At 43.7% G+C, this 16,186-nt stretch overlaps 1 protein-coding gene across 9 annotated transcripts in view; it reads right to left on the bottom strand.

Moving 5' to 3' along the window:
• Positions 1–285: 285 nt before the first annotated feature.
• Positions 286–16,186, bottom strand: part of B3GALT4 (beta-1,3-galactosyltransferase 4) — a 476,996-nt gene continuing 461,095 nt past the window's right edge. For all 9 annotated transcript variants that reach the window (XM_044083528.1, XM_044083527.1, XM_044083524.1 and 6 more), the window contains one exon: positions 286–2,161. In XM_044083528.1, the coding sequence (XP_043939463.1) occupies positions 998–2,062 (1,065 nt within the window). In that variant the 5' untranslated portion in view covers positions 2,063–2,161 and the 3' untranslated portion in view covers positions 286–997. The remainder of the gene's footprint in view (positions 2,162–16,186) is intronic.

The following is a 16,186-nucleotide window of genomic DNA, read 5'->3' as shown; positions in this document are numbered from 1 at the left end:
GAAGATAATTTAAGGTAACGAAACTGAGTGGGTTGGCCTACTCAAATGTTCTCTCTGCATTAGGTTGAATGAACTAATGGCACTAGACTGGGAGGAGTGTCCCAGATCAACCTTACAGTAGGGGTGGGCAACATGGTCAAACCTGAGTGGTTTGACTAGGTAAAGAAATTTAACAGATTTTTTTTTTCTTATGGCTCATTTCAGACTGTTTCCAAAGTTAAACCTAAAGGGATTTCACAGCTGTTTTCTGACTCTAGAACCATTGCTGAAGCAACAATAAAAACATGTATTCAAGAGACTGTAATTTAAAGAACAACCACAGGTTTACACAGCAATCAACAAAAATATTAAAACTACATCTTCTATAACTACAAAACAAAGGCTAGAAAGAGAATAACTTATCAAAGTTGAGCATGTGACTGCTTTCATCTTGTAGGAAAGCAAATAATATTGTTAGGGTACATGGCAAATGTAGCATTTTAACTTAATACATTTTCTAAAATTTGTACAACTTGTGTTCAAGGACACTAATTCTGACACCTGAGAAATGCTTATAGTACTCTCCGATGAGTTCAAATTCAGCATGGATTTGAAAAAAAAATAATAATAATCTGAAGCAGAATTCAAATTCTGTTTTACATGGGGGGTGGGGCTCTACACATCCTACTTAAATCAACTCTAAGATGAATGAAACTCAAAGAAAGGAGAATTTCCCCACATTTCATAAATCTTAGTTTAAATGAATTTTTGCATTAGGTGACGTGGTCAGCATGGACTATACCACTCACAAAGGTAAATTAGACTACTGAAGCTGAGCTGCACATATGTCAAACATATTATTAACATAAACCCACCCCTGTAGAGGTTTCATTTGATTGCTCAGGCACAAAAATCAGGTAACAGTTTACAGTTTCATGTACCACGGAAAAAGCAATTGCTTCTGTGTCAGAGTCAGATATCATATCGTATAACAGTAAGTACACTGTATCTTCCTTTTTCATTTCTTGGTCTCAGATATACTGAAGAAGGACAGAATCTTACATTTCACATTTCCAAACAAACTAGACAGTGGTGAACAGTCTTCCCCATCATTTACAGCTGCCCATAGTCTTCCTAGGTCTTCTGGTGACATCTGATGTGATGTGAAAATTGTCTTGTAGCAACAACGGTCAAAATAGAAACGACTGGCACCAGACATCCTGGCACTATTCTTTGGGTGAATTCCTAACTTCTTGGCACAAATCCCAACATAAACATCCTCAAACACAAATAAAGGTGTTTCTAGTGCGGTTACATAGATTTTTCTTGCCATGTCTTTGGAAAGCAAATATGCTGTCCCACTGCAGTAAGTTGGATAGGCGTCATTAGGATAGTCTGCTTCAGAAACAAAATACTTGCTTTTAGGATCCCTGAAAGGTTTCGCATGCCAGTGGATCCTTCCCATGTACAGGTTTTCGTTCTTTCCCAGAGAGGCAAGGTAGCCCACCATAGCTATAGTATTCACAAACACATCTTCATCCACTTTAAGGAGAAAGCTGGCGTGCGGACAAAAGGTGATGTACCACTGCATGATCATAAGTGTCTTAAGTGTGAGGTTGTAGTATGTATCTACAAAGTTTCCAAGTAAAATGTCCTTGTACTGTTTGGATTCTTTTTCTAATGCTTTCAGGACATCTGGATTACTAGGCACACCAAGTGCAAAGAGAGTGAGGACTGGGTACTTTCCTACACGCTTCACACTTGCCCATGTCCTTCGAATGACTTCCCTAGTGTGTTTACTTGTGGGTGTACTGATGACAAAGTTAACAATGAAAGGATCAGTACTTTCGCAAGCAGAATGATTGGAGATACGATAGTGCTTGGAAGCCTGAAGGGTAAGGGTGCCCAGGTCCAAATTTGCAGCCTTTATTCTCAGCTCCTTCATTTCTCTATCATTGGAGACAATGCCAGTGGGGGACAGGTTCCCATCTATAAAGATCACAAACAGTAGTAGTATCCCAGTTATCAAAGTCAGTAAACAAAGCAGCATCCTGCACAGTGACACAAGTCTTCTGAATCTCATTCTGCTACACAAATGGAGCTTTACACAAAGACTGATGTTTTATGATTTGGCTTTATTAGTTCAGTTCTTGACACAGACAAATGGGACCTTTTGCTGAACCTGAAAAATAAATGAAAAGAAATAAATAAAACAGTGTTATGCAGTCTTACTAAACTTAATATGGAATTTGTGCAAGAGACTACATAGGTATTTACAGCTTTTTTGAAACTGCAGCAGCCTCCTAAACAGTCTCTCTATGTTTTTTTTCATATGTATACTGTCTTTTCTCACTAATCTCCACTTCTTATATTTATGCATCTGTGATCATTTTTCTGCTTGTACCATGCTCCCTTTCAGCTCTTTTTGCCGCTTTCTCTACTGTAAGGTTCACTCTCATGCATCCATAATACCCAAAGTACACTATTTCCTATTGCTTGCTTATTATTAGCTTTACTTTTCTGTTGTGCTTTCTTACTACACACTGTATGATACACTTCCTGTCGGATTCTGCTTTGCTTCCCTCTGTAGGGGGGGAAAAAAAAAAAAAAAAAAAAAAAAATCAGTGAAAAATAAAATAGTCTTTCTGGAGTATATTTTTCCTCTGCTAACAGGATGTTTGAAGCCAAGAAAGTCTTTAAAGGAAAACTCCAGGTCCTGGCTCAACAATTTAACTCAACCGCGAGTCTTTCTTTCCCCGTTAACTCATCCCAGCCATCAGCAGTTACCAGAACACACAAAGAAGTTTGTCAGTTCTACATTTCTTCCTTTTCCTAGCGTAGGGCAGGAAAGCCCATCCCCCATTCATTGGTATTGCATCCTTTCAGGCGGAGTTGGTCTCCACCTTCCTGACGTACCTTCAACACAATCAAATCAGTAGTTCCCCTCTCATGCTGATCCTCCCACAATGACATCGCCATTATGCAGCCAACCTACTTATCAGCTGCTATAAACTACTGAAAAAGTTGTTGTGGAACATGATTCCATCCACTGTTTCCATCCGAAGTGAAAACAGCATTGGATCCAGTCATTTCTCCAGCAAGATAGCAGGCAAAGTCCGTGGTCAACATACATAATTTTCCACAATTGTTTCAGTAAGTTGATTTAAGTATCTGGACTGGATACAACTATCTGCCCATATTTCTGCCGCAAAAGTTTAAAGCCGTATTTTTTCCTTTGGTTCTCCTCCTCTGTCTTAGCATCGTGCTGCAAATGTATTAGTTGTTTTCAGGTTTTGGTATCCAAAGCCTCCTTACTAAAATTGCTGTACGATATCTGTGTCCAACTACCCTGCTGCAGTGTATGCATGCATGTGTACGAGTGTTTCTGTCTGCATGTGTGCGAGTGAATGCGTGCCTGAAAGCAGTATGTATATGTGAATGCAGAAGTGTGTCCGTGAAAGCAGAATGTGTATTTTTGAATCCAGAAATTAGGGTGAATGTGTGTGCCTGAACAAGAGCTACTAGTAGATGACAAAATCTACAGTGCATGCGTGATAGCAGTGTGCATCTCTGTGTGAATGCAGAAAAAACTGTGCATGCTGAATGTGTGTGTGTGTGTGTGTGTGTGTGTGTGTGTGTGTGTGTGAGATGCATCTGTAGGGTGCCAGCAAAAGGAACATCCACTTTACTTTTCTTCCCTGGATGTAGATCTAACTGTAATAAGCCGATCACTTACAATGTATGGATCGGCTTATTACTGTGTGAAGTCAGTTTTTTTTTTTTGGGGGTTGCTTCTTCAGATGCGTCAGGCTGCTGCCTTAAAAGACAGAGCACAGGGATGTAGCTCTAACTGCAATAAGCCAATCGCTTACAATGTACAGATCGACTTATTACTGTGAAGTCCATTTTTTTTTTTTTTTTTTTTTTTAATTGATTATTTTTTTGGCTTTGATTCTACAGAGGGGTTGTGGTGCTGCCCTAAAAGACAGAGCAGGGGGATGTAGATCACACTGTAATAAGCCGATCGCTTACAATGTATCGATCGGCTTATTACTGTGAAGTCCACTTATTTACTTATTTTTTGTGGCTTGGATTCTTCAGAGGGGTTATGGTGCTGCAGCAGGGGATGTAGATCTCACTGTAATAAGCCGATCGCTTACAATGTATCGGTTGGCTTATTACTGTCAAGTCTGTCTTTTTCTTTTTTGTTTGGTTCTTGTTGAGGGGTTATGGTGCTGTCGTACAGAGCAGGGGGATGCAGATCTAGCTGTAATAAGCCAATCGCTTATGATCAGCTTATTAGTGTCATCTTTTTTTTTTTCCCCTTAGGTTCTTGCTGAGGGGGTATGGTGCTGCAGTTGCTTCTCTCCTTACCCATGGTAGCACTAACAGGCATCTGAGCCTTCAGGCAAACTTGGGTACTAGAAAAATGTAGATACTGAAAGGAACTGCAGTGTTTTATTAATAGATAAATACTTTGTGGTTCATTTTAACCAGCATCTGTTTGTTCTCTCTACTTCTTCTACTTGACATAGGATTTACCTGGGTAGTGGTCAGGTCTAAATCACTCTGTACCAACAGGGCTGGGTAGAAGTACAACTATTGCAGTCTATAGACTGAACTATAGGTCTGAAGAATGAAATGTCACGTCATCACAGTGGAAAACAGTTAGTTATGTACTCACCATAACGATCGATGTATGTGGTCCATCTCGCCTATATTCTTTACTCACGGGTTCGGAGCCGAGAATCGGCTCCGACTTGGCCAACTATTTTTCTAGCACAAAGTCTCTAATTGGCTGGGCTAACCCGGTATCCCAAGATGCACCTCGACCTAGCCCCAGATCTTGTTTGCAACCATACCAATCATAACCCATACATAACCAACACTGGAAGGAATTCCAGACAAGGAAAGAAAAGCAACTGACCTTAAAGGTTCACAGAGCCAATATTCCTCCAAATCCTCTAGGAAGGGGGCAGGTGGGAGAGTACGTAAAAATGTAGGCGAGATGGACCACATACATCTATTGTTATGGTGAGTACATAACTAACTAATATTATGTGGTCCTATCTCGCCTCCATTCTTTACTCACGGGACAGCGTCCCCAGCACCTCTATCCTGGGAGGCTCATAGAAAGATACTCCTGAGAACCGTGGAACCAAAGGAAGCCCAGCCCCTAGAAGCCACGTCCAGCTTGTAATGAGTGATAAAGGTGTGAAGAGAGGCCCAGGTGGCCGCAGCACAAATATCATCCAGTGAAAGCCTGGAATGGAAAGCTATAGATGTAGACATTGCCCTGGTAGAGTGAGCTCTGACGGGAAAAGGTAAACTTCTGCCTGCTGCCGAGTAGATGAAGGAAATACAATCTTTAATCCATTTAGAAATTGGGCACTTGGAAACAGGACAACCTGCTCTGTTCTCTGAAAAGGACGCAAACAGCTGATCAGACTTCCTAACCTGTTTTGTCCTGTGTAAATAGAACCTCAATTGCCTGTGCACATCCAACTGATGGAACCTGAACTCTGCTTTATTGGAAAAATTTGGAAGGAACACTGGTAACTCGATAGACTGATGGAGATTAACAGTGGATGACACCCTTGGAAGGAAGGATGGGTTAAGTCTCAGTGAAACTCTGTCAGGTTTGATGGACAGAGCTTGAAGTTCTGATGCTCTTCTAGCCGATGTAATGGCTATTAGAAACGCCGTTTTCCAAGATAAAAATTTCAGTTCACAGGTGGCAGCTGGTTCAAAGGGTGGTGAAGTGGTAGCTTGTAGCACAAGGTTTAGGTCCCATGGCATGACAGGCTCTGACACAGGAGGGCGAAGTAGCCAAGCGCCTTTCAAGAAGGCCTTGCAGAGTTTATGGCCCATAAGAGAGGGCTCGTAAGATGTGCGGAAGTTGGAGATTGCAGCCAATTGCACTTTAATGGTAGTGGGTGCAGAGACCCGACGGAAAAGTATGACTAAAAAATCTAAAACCGATGGAATCGGGGCTGTGAAGGGGTCCAAACCTTGGGCCTGAGCCCAAATGGAGAATCTCTTCCATTTGCTGGAATAACTTTTTCTGGTAGAAGACTTATGAGATGAAGACAAGATGTGTACCACCTCTGGTGAAAAAGAATGCCGTCTAACTAGTGATGGAAGTGGAGTAGCCAGGCTGTCAGCCTGAGAGTTCGCAGGCATGGATGAAGCTGGCCTGACATGGGAGTCAGGAGGTCTGGCTCTGGGTCCAGAGTCCAAGGACCGTCCACTGCGTACTTCTGAAGAAAAGAGAACCATACTTGTAGAGGCCAGTGTGGAGCAATAAGAATCATCCTGCTTCCCAAGGATATGGCTTTCTGAATCACTCTTGGGAAATGGAGGGAAAGCGTAGACCAGACCGGGAGGCCAATCGTGGGCTAGAGCGTCCCTGGGTGACTCCCCCTCTGGGGGGATCAGTGTGAAGTACTTGATGCATTTGGCATTGAGGGGACTGGCAAAGAGATCACAGCAAGGCTGACCCCACCTGTTGAAAATTTGAACCGCCACTCGGTTGTTCAGGGACCACTTGTAAGGCATCAGAATAGCTCTGCTCAGCCTGTCCGCTATCACGTTGGACTTTCCCGGAATGTGCGTTGCCACTAAAAACCATTGGGAAGATACTGCCCAATGCCACCACTCGCATGGCTTCTCTGCACAGGGGAATAAGACTAGGTTCCCCCTTTCTTATTCAGGTACCACACTATGGACATGTTGCCCGAGTGAATCGCAATCGTTGCCAGAGGTAGAGTGTCTTGGTGGGCTCACAACGCTAGAAACACCGCTCTCATCTCCAGAACATTGATGTGCAGATGTACCTCGTGATCTTGCCACGTGCCTTGGACCGTCCTGCCAAGATAATGACCCCCCCACCCCATCTGGGATGCGTCCGTGGTCACTGTGGCCACTGGAGACAGGAATCAAGCTCCTCCCTTTGTCCAGATTGGCGGAACGTAGCCACCAGCGGAGTTCCTGTTTGCACCGTTCCGTGAGAAGTACCAAGTGGGAAAGAGAAAGTTTCTGAAATGACCATTGGGCGGAAAGGAGCCATTGCAGAATCCGCATATGTAACCTGGCCAGAGGCACCAGCATGATGGTGGCGGCCATGGAACCCAAACGCTGGAGAACTAATCTGGCTTGAACTCTTTTGAGGGGCAACACTGCGTGGATCTGAGACTGCAGCACCCTTATTCTCTCTTGTGGTAGAAAGGCTTGCATCTGAATAGAGTCTAGCTCTGCACCTATAAAAACAACACGCTGTGAGGGCAGCAAGGCAGACTTTTCCCAGTTTAAAGTAATTCCTAATTGTTGACCGTGGCTATGGTAGTCTCCCTGGCTTGAAAGAGCAGATGCCTGATGGGGGTGGTGAGAAGCCAGTCGTCCAGATACGGAAACACCTGGAATCCCCGACATCTCAGGTGAGCTGTCATCACTGCCAAACACTTGGTGAACACCCTGGGGGCTGTGGTGAGACCAAAGGGTAGGGCACGAAACTGGAAGTGACTCCTGGATGCCTTGTCCATCTTGATGTGATAGTAGGCATCCTTGAGATCGATGGAGCACATCCATACTCCTTTTTCCAGCAATGGAAAAATGGACTGAAGCGTGACCATTCCGAACCTGGACTTCAGAACGTAATGGATTCAGTCGACTGAGATCCAGAATGGGTCTCAGGTCCCCTGTTCTTTTCGGAACCAAAGAGAGTCTTGAGTAAGTTCCAGATCCAATATGGTCTGAGGGGACTGGTTGGATGACTCCTTTTTCTAGCAGCTTTGTAACTTCTAGTGCTGCTTGATCCCATTGACTGGGTGGGACATCCGGGATTCTCCTGACTGGAGAGGGTGTTGATACAAAGGGAATAGCATAACCTCCGGTATCTATTCAAAGCACCCAACGATCCTGGGTGATGCTTTCCCAGGCTTCCGGATGCAATGAAATTCGGCCCCCAACTGGCTCCGGAACAGCACAGTGGGCAATGCCTCAGGAACGCTGGAAGGAAGATCTGCAAAAGGAATCATGGTCTCCAAAGTTGCAGGGGCCTCCTCTGCTTCTAGGACGGCGTCTTCCAGAATAATTCCCCACTCCTCTGCCTCTGGAGGGGGACTCACCTTCAGCTGTAGGGAAAGGCCTCAGACTTCTTGAACCACATTTTCCCCCCTCTCTGAGCCATAGGGTAAAGGCCTAGAAGGGAGAGAGAAACGGGCCCCTACGGCAGATAGTGTCTTTCCCTCCTGTTCGCATCTGGTGAGGGCGTCTTTCACTTTGGTCCCGAAAAGAGAGGACCCATCAAGTGAAGGAAGACTTAAAGGCCTCCGCGAAATGACACAGGTGCATCCATGCTTGCCTTCTGAGAGCTACACCCGAGCTAGCTGCCCTACTCACCCCCTCAGCTACATAAGATATGAACCTCATGGACGAGTTGACAATGGAACCAAGGGTAGACAACTGGGCGTTAACAGTTTGCGTTACCGGCTCAGGCATGTTATCAGTCAGAGTATCTCCTAGCTCCTTAAAAAGATCTCTTTGGAGCAGAGTGAAATGGCAAAGGTAATTCAGCGACCGCAAGGTAAAGGTCGCCGAAGACAGGGTACGCTTCCTGTACCGGTTCATACTTCTGAACTTCTTGTTAGGAGGATGGACGGAAGAAGAAGCCTCTGCAACTTCCTGCTGAGTGGCTGCCGCCACCAAGGCATCTACCGAAACCCCTTTGGTCAGGAACTCTTTCCCCGGGGGAGCAGAAAGGAACTTATTTGGACGTCTGGGCACCGGTTCCACAGAATCAGGGTTCTCCCACACCCTTCAACAAATCAAATCCAGGAGTTAGTCGAAGGGTGGAGACACCAAGGAGGCGGAGGGTTGAGCTCCGAAGGCCTTGAGGAATACCAACTCCTCCTCAGAGGGGGTCTTGGAAGGCCAGTCGCCTCTCTGTCTCAAAATCTCCAGGATGTCAGAGAAAGAGACATCATCTGAGGAAGATTTGGAGGACCCCTCTGACTCCTCGAGGTCAGTATCAGAGGTAAGGGACTCGTCCTGGGAGTCTATGTGCTTCCTCTTGCACAACTTCTTTCTGGGGGGCTCCTCAGGCACCGACTGAGGGGCCCTCAGAAAGTAGGGGACCGCTCAAGGGGGTATCCCCAGACCTTCGGGCTCCGCCATCCATGGATGGGGGGGCATCAGAGGCTCTAGCCAGGGTGTATGGGGACGGAGTGACCGATCCAGGTGATGTGACTGACGATCTGGCCAGTGCGCTCCTCATAGCCTCGAATGCAGGTCCCCCTGAATCAGAGGACCGACCCGTCTCAGAGTCGTGATTCCCTGAGCCGATGCACCGAGAGGGAGACTCGGAACAGACAGGAGTCCCGAGGTATCCCCCTTGGGTCTGACTGAGGAAACCAGAGGACGGAGCAGACACCGGCTCCGATAGACTTACCTGGGGTATTGGAGCCGACACAAGGACATCATTCGGCGCAAGGCACTCCAGCTCTGATGACACATGGGTTCTCGGAAGAGGAATCATCGGTACCAGGACAGGGACTGGCTCCGGAGCCGACTGGGTCAGAGCCGAAAACAGTTTTGCTAACACCGGCGACTGCAGGAGCCTCTGGACCACCCTATCCACATCCAAATCAGACAGCCTAGAGGATTTGGAAGAAATAGAAGGGGATCGGGATCTCCTACCTGGAGACTCATTCCTGACACTGGGTGACCGGCTCCGAATAGGCCCCAATAATATCGGAGCCGAGGTCAACTCCAGTACAACAGATACCTCCTGCGGCCCCAGAGGACAATGGAGCCGAGGAGGTAGTATCCATAACTGAAACTTTCTCCTGCGGCCCAGAGGACAATGGAGCAGAGGACGAAGTATCCACTTTTGAAACCTTCTCCGAAGAGGCAGACGGAGCCGGAGATCTTTTCTTGGCCTTAGCCGGCTTAGATTTAACACTAGAAGACGAAGAAGAATCTAGGGCCTCCTCAAAGGCAGGCTTAATCAGGCCCTTCAAAATCAGTTTATTTTTTCTTTCCTGTTTTTCTTTCCTGCAGTACCCCAGGGCTAAACACGTGGCAAAAACTGCAGGACTCTTGTAGGTGAATAGCACCCAGACAATAAACACAGATGGAATGGCCATCTGTAATGGACATTTTATAGCCACATTTGGTACACTTCTTAAACCCGGAGGGTTTATGTTCTTTCTGCTCTTTAGACATGCTAACAACCGCACAACACACAGCCGACAGAGACAACACAAGAGGAAGGCGGGAAAAACCAAAACACACTAACGCCAAGTAAACTTTAAGTTAAAAGCTTCTTGGAGGGAAAACTACCCACAACTCAAAACCAGCACACAAAAAAACAACAACAAGGGGACAACACAGGAGAGGACTAGGTCCTTTAACTTAAACGGGCCTAGCCCGCGAAACAGAGGGATACCACAAACAAACACAGTCCTCACAAAGCTCACAAGAACTAGTCAAACAAAGGAAAGAGTAGCTATTAAAATAGCTTTGCAATACAACTGACTACTAAAATACTTAGAGCGGCAAACAAGATCTGGGGCTAGGGCGAGGTGCATTTTGGGATACTGGGTTAGCCCAGCCAATTAGAGACTTTGTGCTAGAAAAATAGTTGGCCGATTCTCGGCTCCGAACCCGTGAGTAAAGAATGGAAGCGACATAGGACCACATAACATCTTTGGTTTAAGCAGTTTGAGTATTCTCTTTGGGAGAAATATATGCCGCCACAGAAGCCCTTCAAAATAATGCTGCTGTTTCACTGGGCAGCTGGAATGAAGTTAACATCCTTGTGGTGTTAAGTGCCAGGCAACATGTGAGAAAGTTTCAGCAATGTCTTCAGAGATTTTATAGGACATTGGGTCCACTGCATTTTTGCTCAAGGTCCCAGCCTTAGGAAAGGACCTTAGAGATTGGATAGGTTATGCCTGAAACAAGTCATAACCTTTACACTGTAATCATTTGGTACTTTCACATACAAATGCCTTCAACATGATGAGGTGCTCACATAAGGACCCTGTCTGTTTATGGAACATGTTCCTTTCAGTATGGCAATGAAGCAGGTAAGCAAAGAAGAATACAATTATACTGTATTTGTGGAAAGGCTTACAGATATAGGAAATCGCATTGTTCTTGAATGTATAATTTCATGCATTTCATCTATCAGGTGCAAGTTAACTGCTGGCAAGGACTTTGCATCAAATGGTTTAGCAAGAACATAGTGGAATTTAGATTTTCATGTTTTCTTGCAGTTACCCCAAATATGAGAGCAGTCAATCACAGACCTCCTTGCATCCCTGAATAATGCAGCAGCAGTTTCTCAAGCTTTAAGAGCTGAGTTCAGTATATTTATTTTTATTTTATATTTGTTAACTGAAAAAGTCCAACCGGATGCATATCAATTTTCAGTGGAGGCCCGGGGAGAAAAGCTCCAGAAGTACAAATTATAATTAGCAAACAGAGAAAAATACAATCAACAGTATCATTGCAACAGTTCTAAATAACAAATGGATATATAGAATTTCAGTATAAATTAAAAGAAAAATAGTTAGAGTAAGTTAGTTGGAAGAAGTAGAATGCAGTATGCTGAGTTGTAGTACCAGTGGCACTGAGGAGAGAAAAGAAAAGGGGAGCCACTTAGCAAGGTGAGCTGAGGGAGATTAACCTGGGGTGGTGCAGGTACAAATCCAGTGATTGTTGAGATCATTTTTTACTGCAATTTTAAACTTTGTTAGAGAGGGTTCTGCTGTTATGGCAGGAGGGGGTAAGGTCCAAGTTTTTGCTATGTAGTTAGAGAATACCGAGTATTTGGCATGATTACTGGATCTAGTGGTCTTTATCATTAATTTGTCATTAGATCTCACTGGTCTGATACTGATGTGGGGGGTAATTAGTGGTTGAATTCCTGGTACTCTGTCTGGTTGGTAAAGGATTTTGTGGGCTATAGTAAGCTGATTGTAGAGAAGTAGGTTGGGAAACTCTTGCCAATTTAGTGCTTTTAGATTTTGGCAGTGGTGTGTGTGATGGGGGGACCCTACAGCAAATCCAGCAATATGGTTATAGCAGACGGTTAATCTATTTAGTTCGGTTTTTGACAGGTTAGTGAGGATAGGTAAGACAAAGGAGAGAAGAGAGTAGGTGGGTACGTGCTGTGTTGGATCTGGCCAAAGAAGTTAGGTAGGCTTTGTTTCTGTAGAGTGAGCCCAGTTTTTTCGTCTGCATATTGTTTGGTTGACATGTAGGTCAAACTTCAGATTGTCGTCAATTAGTACCCCAAGTAGTGTGGTGTGGTTAACAGGGGATATAATGGTACCATTGCTGGAGGTGATACTAAAATTGACCTGAGGAGAGCGTCAGGTTGGGGAAAACAGCAGAAGTTTGGTTTTATTAGCATTTAGTAGAAGATGTCTGCTAGTAAACCAGTTTTCTACCAAGTTAAATGTTTTCTGGGTTTGGGTGTGGAGTTCTGGAAGGGATTTGGCTGAGGAGACTAAAGTAGAGTCGTCTGCATATTGTACGCAGGTAGCTTCAGGGGTGACTGTTTGCAGATCATTGACAATAGTAGAGGACCTAATATGGACCCTTGTGGAACTCCTATTGATAAAGGTAGAAGGGTGGATAGACTGTTTTGCCAGATCACCGCCTGATTTCTACCTTGTAGGTGATTTTGAAACCAGTTGATGGTTTGGTTGTGTGGGGAAAGTTTATGAAGTGAGAGAATAAGCTTTTTATGACTGACCATATCAAAAGCTTTAGAGAGGTCTAAAAAGAGTGCTGATAAGATTTTGCCATTGTTCCTATTTTCGTTGGAGTCTGTGAATGATAGCAATGCTGTTGTGGTGCTATGGAAGGGTCTAAATCCACGTTGTGAATTTGTGAGGTTTGTTTTGGACTAGGTGGTTCACAAGTTGATTATAAATACACTTTTCCTTGATTTCAGCTAATGGTGAGAGGATGGCTATGGGCCTACAGTTGGATAACTCCAGAGAGTTTCCACCTTTATGGAGAAGTATGACGTGATATCTTCCAGACGCTGGGAATGGTGGCTTCTGCAATTGTCCTATTTATTAGGATTGAGACTGGGATGGCAATAGCATCAGCTGCCAACTGTAGGTATTTTGCTGGGAGCCGGTCAGCAGCCAAGGTAGTTGGTTTAAGTTTAGTCCATAGTTTTCTAATTAACTGGTGGGGACAGGTTGTAGACTAAAGGTAGTGTTATCATTGATAATGTTTAGCTCCATATCATTAGTAGAGGTGCCTGTTTGCTGTTTGGCAAGTGAGAATATGGTGTCAGTAAAGTATCTATTGAAAATATCTGGTAGATGATCAGTGTTGGTTCCTGCTGGGGTGCAAGTGGTTGCTTTGCCAGGTCTTAGTATTTTATTTATAGCTGCCCAAAACTTTTGTGGATGATCTTGGTGGTTGGTTAGTAGGTTATGGAAGTAGTCTCTCTTGTCTTTTAGGATGGATCTTTTTGCGTCATTCCTAAGTTGCCTGTAGTTTACCTGGTCTGCAATGGGTTTGATGGTTCTCCAAGTGGACCAGGCTGAGTTTCTTTCTGAAATTTAATTTTGGTATTATTGGTAAGCCAAGGAGCTGATTTAGGTTTGGCTCTGGAAGTACGTGGGGGGTGCATGCGAGTCTAGGATGGACAGAAAGGTGGAGTTAAAGTGGTTCACAGATTCATCTAGCGGCAACTGGTGGAAAATAAATCAATTACAACATTTTAGATCAGATTGGAAACTGTAGGGATGGAAATTCATTTTATTCCTGATTGTCTGATAAATGGGATGATGGATTTTATTAGTTTTGTTTTTATAATAAAGATGGAGAGATGATCACAAGTCATCTGTGAGGGTTCCAGAAATGTACTTATGAGGTTGTTTTTAGTAAGCATCCAGTCTAGGACACTTCCTTTCTTCATATTTTTCTTTAGTCTAGTGGGAGATTTAATTAGTTGAGAGAACCCATATAGGTTAATATGGTTGGATGGGGTTTGTCCAGAACACCGGTTCCAGTCTATGTTGAAATCCCCTAGAATAATAGCTTCTTGGGGATTAGAGTTAGATAATCCATTGAAAAAGGCTTCTAAGGTATCTATCTTATTGCCTGGGGGAAATGTACCCACAGGCAATATTGATGTGTTTGCTATTGGTGATTTTTATTTCAGAGATTAAGATCTCAGCATTATTGTGTTGGGGAAGGTTGTGGTATACTATGGTAATTTTAAGGGTGTTTTTGTATACAAGTGTTACACCTCCACCTTTTTTCCCTTATCAGGTCTAATCTTAGAATGTTGCAGCCTGGAGGGGGGATTTCATTGTCAGCTATGGTAGCTTTTAGCCAGGTTTGTGCAAGACCAAGAATGTCTGGGTTATATGTTGCTATGAGGACATGCAAGTCTTGTAGTTTGTTTTTGATGCTTCTAATGTTCAGATGCATTACCAAGAGATCGGATGAGGATCTATGCTGAAAGTGGGTGAGGATGGGAAAATTGCTGGTTTTGCAGGCATTAATTTGTGGGCCTGGTTTAGGGTGTATATCTCCATCCTTAGGTTTATTTGCCTGTACACTTGCTATTAACTTGGTTAGTTTATGAACCAAGTAAAGACAGTGTCTAGTTTTGGCAGAATTAGGTACATAATTGGCTTTGTTTGTGTGATTGAAAAAAGGCTTTTGGTATATTGCAATTTTGTGGACTAGTTAATAGGGAGCATGCAACTGGGTAGGATAGTTGCGGTCTGGGTTTTAGGGTAGTCATAGCTGTGGAGGAGTAGGTTTTCATAGGCAGTTTGGTAGTATACACTTAGTAGGAATGGGAAGAGTAAAAACAGAATGTGACTGCATATGGGGCGGGCTGAGTTAGAGGTGAGATACATATCCAAGGTAGGATAAGAGGTCAGAGGATAGGAGAGGGGAAGGAGGTAGGAAGTAGGGGTTTAAGAGGATGTGGATAACCTGGAGGATTGGTTGAAGGAGTAGTGGGAGGGGCTAGTTAGATATAAATTTAGTAGCAGTAGCAGCGGGCAGGGTAGGGGAGCGGAGTGAGCCCGAGTGGGGCTATCAAAACGCAAACACCTGCAGGCTTCCTCCTATGTTACCATAACAGCCTGTTTCAGTTGGTAGGTAATATCGTTATCTATTGTTACTAAGAGTTTTGTGGAGTACAAGCCTCCAATACCAACTTCTGGGGATTAAAGTACATGTAGTGTTAATGTTCACTTGCTCTGCCAGGGATCTTACAGTCCAAGCAGTGTGCCAGCCAAATTATTTAGTAAAGAAATTAACAGGTATTAAAGGTAATTAGGCTGTTGATGCTCTCTATTATGTTGAGAGAAATACATACGCTGGTTAATTTTCTGAGCAGCTGAAGGGTCCGTTTCTGGCAGAGCAGGTTATTTGTGAAGAGTTACAGGTCTCAAATTCAGCTGAGTGATTGCAGTTGGACTTTGCAACCAAGACAACGATAAGAGATACAGTTGCAATAAGATACCAGATAGCAGTACATACAATATGCATCAGGAACAGGCATTAGAAGTTAATACAGATGTCCTTTAACCATAGATCTAGAAACTAGATACACTGTTCAAAACATCATGTGCTATTATTGTCCAAGTACCATATGGAGTCGCACAGAAAGATCCAACGTCTTAGTCAGCAGCCACTATCAGACACGCAGAGTATACAGCTACACTTTAATAAACTTGCGTATACTGTAAGACCCTGTAAAAAAACAGTCTGGTTCTCTGCAATCTTTCAATTCAATGAATTCTACAAAAGGCAAGTGAATACAAAATTCAGCTGGTTTCATTAGCTCTCTTTTCCTTTAGGCACTTCTACTTTTATTGCCGTATAGAGACAGCATTGTAACTCAACCATCTTCATATCATGCAGATCCTTGACTTCCATCACCTTGGCAGGATACTTTTAGCACTGGAGTTTCCCCAGCTTACTACGTGTATGCTCCAGATCTTTTAGGAATTAATGTAACCTTATGTGCCAAAGCTTTACATACTTAAATGGAATAAAGTGTGACGCACTATGGTCTGTTTGGCAAGTATAACTATCACAGCATATCCTACATTATCTCTTTTTTATTTAACACCTTTAGTGAATTATCACTTAAGACATAGGCAAAGATACAGTTATATAAAACTAACAATAAACAATATTAACATGT

This window comes from Protopterus annectens, chromosome 9.part0, assembly GCF_019279795.1.
Source record: "Protopterus annectens isolate FY-2018-M chromosome 9.part0, PAN1.0, whole genome shotgun sequence".
NCBI classification, from domain to species: Eukaryota; Metazoa; Chordata; order Ceratodontiformes; family Protopteridae; genus Protopterus; species Protopterus annectens.
Note: the sequence above shows the minus strand (reverse complement) of the source record. Positions and strands in the feature narration are given on the sequence as shown.